The sequence below is a fragment of the Aricia agestis genome, chromosome 2, assembly GCF_905147365.1.
Source record: "Aricia agestis chromosome 2, ilAriAges1.1, whole genome shotgun sequence".
NCBI lineage: Eukaryota > Metazoa > Arthropoda > Insecta > Lepidoptera > Lycaenidae > Aricia > Aricia agestis.
In genome coordinates this window covers 21,964,052-21,970,670 of record NC_056407.1, presented here as the reverse complement: position 1 = coordinate 21,970,670, position 6,619 = coordinate 21,964,052, and the positions used below count along the sequence as shown (strand labels likewise).

Sequence of the window (6,619 nt, the reverse complement as noted above, 5' to 3'; positions counted from 1 at the left end):
TCTGTGTAATGTGTTAGGTGTTTCTAAAATCCGCTAGTCTTGTCACCTACATTGTATCGTGTCGAATGTCCATCCAAAATTTACATAATATCAACAGATTTGTCAAAATATTATAATTATGATTTGTAAAAAAAACAGTTACAGATATACCTACTTCACAACTCGCAAATCACAATAGACTATAATTAGTAATAATAGGCTATTCAACAATAGTAGTATAAAGGAGTCGAAATTTTCAATCACTTCATTTGTGGTCTTCTTCAAAATGAAGCTATCTCATATTCTTGGGTTCCATTCTTTGAGTAAGTGAATTTCGTTATTTTAAAATTTGTCTGAGGTCTCATTCGATACATCGATATACAGGGTGTAAGAAAACTAAGTGACAGAATGTGCAAGGGTTATTTATATAGAGTTCGCTGTGAAAGCAACAGCGCTGAAAGAGCAACTTTGTTTTTACTTTTGTATGGAAAAAGTCATGACGCTACGGCGCTTGCTCATACAAATCACAAAAAAAATTGCACTTTCAGCGTTGCTACTTTCACAGTGAACTCTCATACGCACCCTGTATGTTCACTTTGGCACAATTAAACCTTCCTGCCAAATTTTGATATATTGATCTTTGTTTAAAATTAAAATAAGAACACGTATTTTTTCTTTTATAATCACTCAGTACTAAAATGTTGAGAAAAAGCTTCCGAAAGTTATCCTAAAAAACACTACAATTAATGGACACGACGCGTCGCCCGCGCGTGTTATGCCCCCGCGCGCGCACCACCCCCCGCGTCACCCCCGCTCATTACCCCGCGCCGCTAGTGACCGTTCTGCAATGATTTTAAGATTGAAGATGTATACGAAATTTTGCCAATTAAAATACAGTATTTCTATAAGTTTTAATGCACAACATGTAAGATCATTTCAACTATAATCTAATGTTGGAGCTAGATTTTTGTTTTTTTTAAGTATTTTTAAATAATCCAACTCAAACCCGCGACAGTTTTGTGATTTTTGCTGTAAATGGTTTAGAATATCACCTGTTTATGGATTGTATTGACGTCTTAACGATATGAAAAAAATACAATGTACTTACTGTTGAGAATGTCATCTACACAATGTTGGAATTACTTTTTATATGAAATAGTTGAGTAAAAAAATATGTAACTCGGCAAAATTTTAGAGAAAAGCTGTAATTCATAAAAAGAAAACGACAGAATTATGCTATAGATAAAATTCTATCCAATTCGTGAAAAAAAAAATTGTGCCAAAAAACACGATTCAAAACAACCTAAATCTCACATTATATCAAGGCTGCCTTGCGGCGAGTAATATAATGTGAGATTTAGGTTCTTTTGAATCGTGTTTTTTGGCACAATTTGTTTTTTTTTTTTCTTTTTTCTCGAATTGGATAGAATTTTATCCATAGATTATTTCTGTCGTTTTCTTTTTATGAATTACAGCTCCAAGTTGCCGAAATTAACAGCAATTCTTTGTTAAATCAGCGAAATCGGCAAAATTTCGTATACGGACTCTTAAATGGGTTAAAATAAACACACCGGCAAAATTAGAGGAACATAACAAAATTTTCAATTTTTTTTAAATTGTTCACTGATTTTTATATATTTATTTATTTATTTACTAATTGATTATTAAAAAATAAATTTTATATAAATTTAGGGCATAAAAACGTGAAAAATAGAAAAAAATCAGCAAAAATCAAAAAATTAAGAAAATCTTTGAAATTTCAGTAGTAAGTTTTTAAGATAAATTCTCCATTTTTATTAAAGAAATGCCATGTTAAAAGCGTGTAATGCCTTCTATGGATCTCAAGAGGGCCTGGATACGCCATTCCATGCTTGCATTTTAATTGTCAATCATTTCCTGTGGGATATTCTCCTACTCCTCCAGTAGCGCCAACTCGAGCTCCTGGACACATTTTGAAGCTGAAGTTTTAACTCGTACCGTTCACCCATTGATATGCCACACGTCTTCAATCGGATCCACATCCGTAGACCACGCTGGCCTCTCCACCTGGGCTACGCCAGCATCGTTTAGGTAATAATGCCCGATTTTCTTACTCTATGGACGCCCATAAAATTTAATTTACTACCTAAAACTGTGTAAAAGGCACACCATGCAGTTCCAGGACGTCGATGCTATAGCACTGTACTGTCAAAGTACCATCATCTATAATCATCAGCTCCATGCGGGCTCCAAATCATATGCAACTCCAAACCATTACGAAGCCTGCATCATAGGCCACTGTTTCCGGTAAGTTTGATGGCCTGTAGCTTTCCTTATGATTTAGCCACATTCTTTATCGCCTGTCAATACAATGTACACAGAATTTGCTCCCATTACTGTACAGCTCAAGATTTCACTCACTTGTCTAATTTTGATGTTCACGCGCAAATCTTAGCCTGGCTCTTCGGTGTCCTGTCTCAAGTTTTGGTGCCTTTGCTGGCACTTTTGAGTTTAATTTAACTTCTTTGAGTCTTCTTCTTACTGTACAATCACTTACACGTTCATCTTGGACCTGTTCCGACAGGTTTCGTGTCTGCATAGCAGTTTGAGGTCGATTTCTTAAGTTTTGTTTCCTTACAAAATGGTCATCCTGAACCATTGTCACCCGATATCTGCCTTGTTCTCGTCTCCGAACGTAAGATCCAGTCTCTCTGAAGCGTTGAAAGTTACGATGAACCACGGAAGCCGACACACCTAAGGCCTGACTGACCGAACGGTAGGTGTGACCTTTCTTTATCGTGGTTACAGCTCTAGCTGTCGCAGATGCTGAGAAATCACTAATTTTGTATCTAAGCAATGTGTTCTTCCAAAAACCAAACAATCAAATGAGCTGAGCATACCTTTCACCCCGCTAAAACGCCATTCTTATCAGGAACACTTACAACGTCAATAATCGAAAAACACTTATTAGGGCATAATTGCTATAAAAACCTGTCAACTTGCCAGTTTTGTTCAATATTTTATTTCTTGAATGAGCTTAGAAGCTATAAAAAAGGCTTTCAGACAGCCCGACCCACTTGAGTTCAAGTTTTGGCCCTTTTTACCTATGTTCCGCTAATTTTGCCAGTGTGGTATTATGTTTAACACCCAATTTTTGTTGGTTAAATGGACTCTCCTAATGACACCTAAGCCCTGGAAAAAAATTGGCGGGAAGGTTTAATTGCACTCTGTATAATGGAACACATGTACACACCCTAAAGTATTATCACTTAGTTTTGTTACAACTTACACCCTGTATAATCGGACTTTAGAAGTTACACCTTTATATTTTTTTTGTGATTAATCTTTACAAATTTTATTTCTTTTTTTTTATTTACTGTTTGTATTCTTACAAACTTTATTATATAACTGTTTTTTTGTGTTTCAGTTATTTTGCTATCGGCAAGATTAGCTTCCTCGGCGGAGCTATGGTTATTCTGTGGGTGAGTGTATAGTTTCATATTTCATACGTAAAACTTCAATATAAGTAAGTATCACAAATTCTCTAAAATTATCTAAAATAGATGTTCCGTAGTACCGCTAGTTTTTTAATTTTTTGTATGGTCAATGAATGTACATTTATAACGTGTTTTTACACTACTAACAACATCACCTCAATTACTTTCAAAGGAATTTGAACGATAAGTTCCTTTATACTTCGCCGAATACATTTTTTTATTACTTATTACTCAATAACTTATGAAGTTAGTCTTCTTAGCCGTGATAATTTTCCTTTTGAATTCAGCATATTTCCTACTTCCGTGCATTTTTTCACATTTCCAGAAGCAACCGTTTAGCTGGTAGAAGAGTCCCCCCCTTCACTGGACTCTAACCATTTTTTCCACTTTAAAACTGAATATTTCACAAACGGATCCCTAAATCGGAAAATGATCTATGAATACTCATAATATTTTAAAAAACTACCCAACGACATCCCACACGATGGGGTGGACGCGAAAAAAAAATTCATCCCCGCTTGATGTGTAGGGAAGGTACCATAAAAAAATATGTGCATTTATGCCAAATTACAGCTTTGTAGGTCCTATAGTCTCTGAGCAAAACCGCGGACAGACAGACAGACGGACAGGCCAAAACTATAAGGGTTCCTTGTTGACAACGGAACCCTAAAAATGATATAAATCATAAAACATCTACAATTAGAAATTAAAGATGAATACTCTACTGAATACACAACGAGTACAATGTGTTTAACAGATGTTTATCGTTATCATTGTGGGCAAAACGTAGAAGTCGTAGTCATTACAATCAGGTAGGTATATTAGAATATTTGAGGCCAATACTTAGTATGAACCTTGTCCGTCCTATTGTTTCACTATAACTTTCAAATTAAGGAAAAAAAACCGGCCAAGTGCGAGTCGGACTCGCGCACCGAGGGTTCCGTACAAACCTGCAAGGTTTACAAAGTTCGTTCATTACGACAATCGAGTCATAACTATGGTATTTTTATTGCAAAATGAAATTCATAACATTACAATGGGGAAAGATGGAGGAGCATAAATTTAAGACAAAGATCTCTTTATCGTTTAAGTAATCCTTTATTTTATATTAACACATATGTCATTGAATTTAATTATAAGTATAACACTTTAAGCAGTTAGGACGCATTTAGATTATACAGCTACATTCACCAAAACATCGGGATTGAATGACGATGAGTGAGGTCGTCTTTGCCGTTTGAAAAATGTTGCCCTCCCCATACATACTCGTAGTATAATAACTCGCGGTCATTGCTGTAACTACAATTATGTTTACAATAATGTTGCCCTCCCCATACATACTCGTAGTATAATAACTCGCGGTCATTGCTGTAACTACAATTATGTTTACAATCACAATTTTTTTGGTGGTATAACTACTTAAAATTTTAAGCTTTTCGGAATTTTTCTGTTACCTGTGCTGTAAGCTATTGCTTCTTACCAAATTTCGAGATTCTATGCCCTTGCGTGTAGTTGCGAGTTTCAAAATATGCGGTATCAATGGTTGTACTTTTGCGTTTTGCGTTTTTGCGTTGACTTAGAATTTTTTTTTTTCACGGGTTAAAGGCAATTAGATCTAAGTATTTGATATGAATTTCAACTTGATAGCTCTACGCGTTCATGAGGAAAAAAGTAATAAGTTTATATTTATTAAAAAATATATATTTTGTAATGTAACTAAAAATTTAAGGTTTTCGGAATTTTTCCTTTATGTGTGCTATAAAACGTTGCTTCATGCCAAATTTCAAGATTCTAGGTCGACTGGAAGTACCCTTTAGGTTTTGATTCCCTTGCGAGTACTTGCGAGTTTCAAAATATGCAGCTTAAATTGCTGTTTCTTTTGATTGCGTTGACATAGAAGTTGGATTTTGTTACAGCTTAAAGGTATTATAGACCTGAGTATTTGGTATGAATTTCAATTTAATACCTCTACGCGTTTATGAGGAAATGGGTAGTAAGTTTAAAATTATTAAAAAAAATATATTATGTGATGTAACTAAAAATTTATGGTTTTCGTAATTTTTCCTTTATCTATGCTATAAGACGTTGCTTCGTACCAAATTTCAAGATTCTGAGTTCACGGGAAGCACCCTGTAGGTTTTGATTCCCTTGCAAGTGTCGAAAATTTGCGGCATAAACGGCTGTATCTTTTGATTGCGTTGGCTTAGAAGTTTGATTTTTTCACAGCTTCAAGGGACAGTAGACCTGAGTAATTGATATAAATTTCAGCTTCATACCTCCACGCGTTCCTGAGAAAAAGGGTCTTGACAGACGGACGGACGGACAGACGGACAACAAAGTGATCCTATAAGGGTTCCGTTTTTTCCTTTTGAGGTACGGAACCCTAAAAATGATAAAATTATTTCGAAAAATCAAGATATTGTATGTTATTAATATTTTGGTCCCTTGGAAACTTTGATGCCATTGTAAATTGTTAGATTTAAAACAATTATCTTATATAATTTAAATCATTTAAAATAATTAATCTGAGACTACGGTTACACGCCTGGCAAGTCAGCTGAATCCATCAGTTTGGTCAGGTATTATGGAAGAATGATCGTCTAACCGGTTGAGTAGGGTTAAACGGTCGCAGTCTGGCATCAATTCAGTCCGTCAGTCTGAGACTGACGCCAGAATGATGACCGGAAAGTACATAAAAAAATTATCAGTCCGTCAATCAAACGGTTATACGATCATTTTTCCGTCAGTCTGGATCAGACTGATGGACTGAAGTCTGAACTGATGCCAGGCTGACCGTGTATTCGTACTCGTAGTCCATAATATTATAATGTTTCCTTAACGAACCGAGTACCGACTGCAGCGTCTAATCTACTAATTTGAATTTCCTATTTTAAATATAATTATGTACTTACTTATCTAATTAATAGGTGTCAAATATCAATAGGTTCTTTACACCTTTTTTTTTTATGAAATAACCCCTTATTTCATAAAAAAAGGCAAACGAGCGAACGGGTCACCTGATGGAAAGCAACTTCCGTCGCCCATGGACACTCTCAGCATCAGAAGAGCTGCGGGTGCGTTGCCGGCCTTTTAAGAGGGAATAGGGTAATAGCAAAGGGAATAGGAGAGGGTAGGGAAGGGAATGGGTAGGGGATTGGGCCTCC

At 35.6% G+C, this 6,619-nt stretch overlaps 1 protein-coding gene across 1 annotated transcript in view; it reads left to right on the top strand.

Moving 5' to 3' along the window:
• The first annotated feature begins 252 nt into the window (after window positions 1-252).
• The window catches only part of LOC121739579 (phospholipase A1-like), a 30,364-nt gene continuing 23,997 nt past the window's right edge, over window positions 253-6,619 (top strand). The window contains exons 1-2 of the mRNA XM_042132069.1: window positions 253-302; window positions 3,386-3,440. Of these exons, the coding sequence (XP_041988003.1) occupies window positions 266-302; window positions 3,386-3,440 (92 nt within the window). The 5' untranslated portion in view covers window positions 253-265. The remainder of the gene's footprint in view (window positions 303-3,385; window positions 3,441-6,619) is intronic.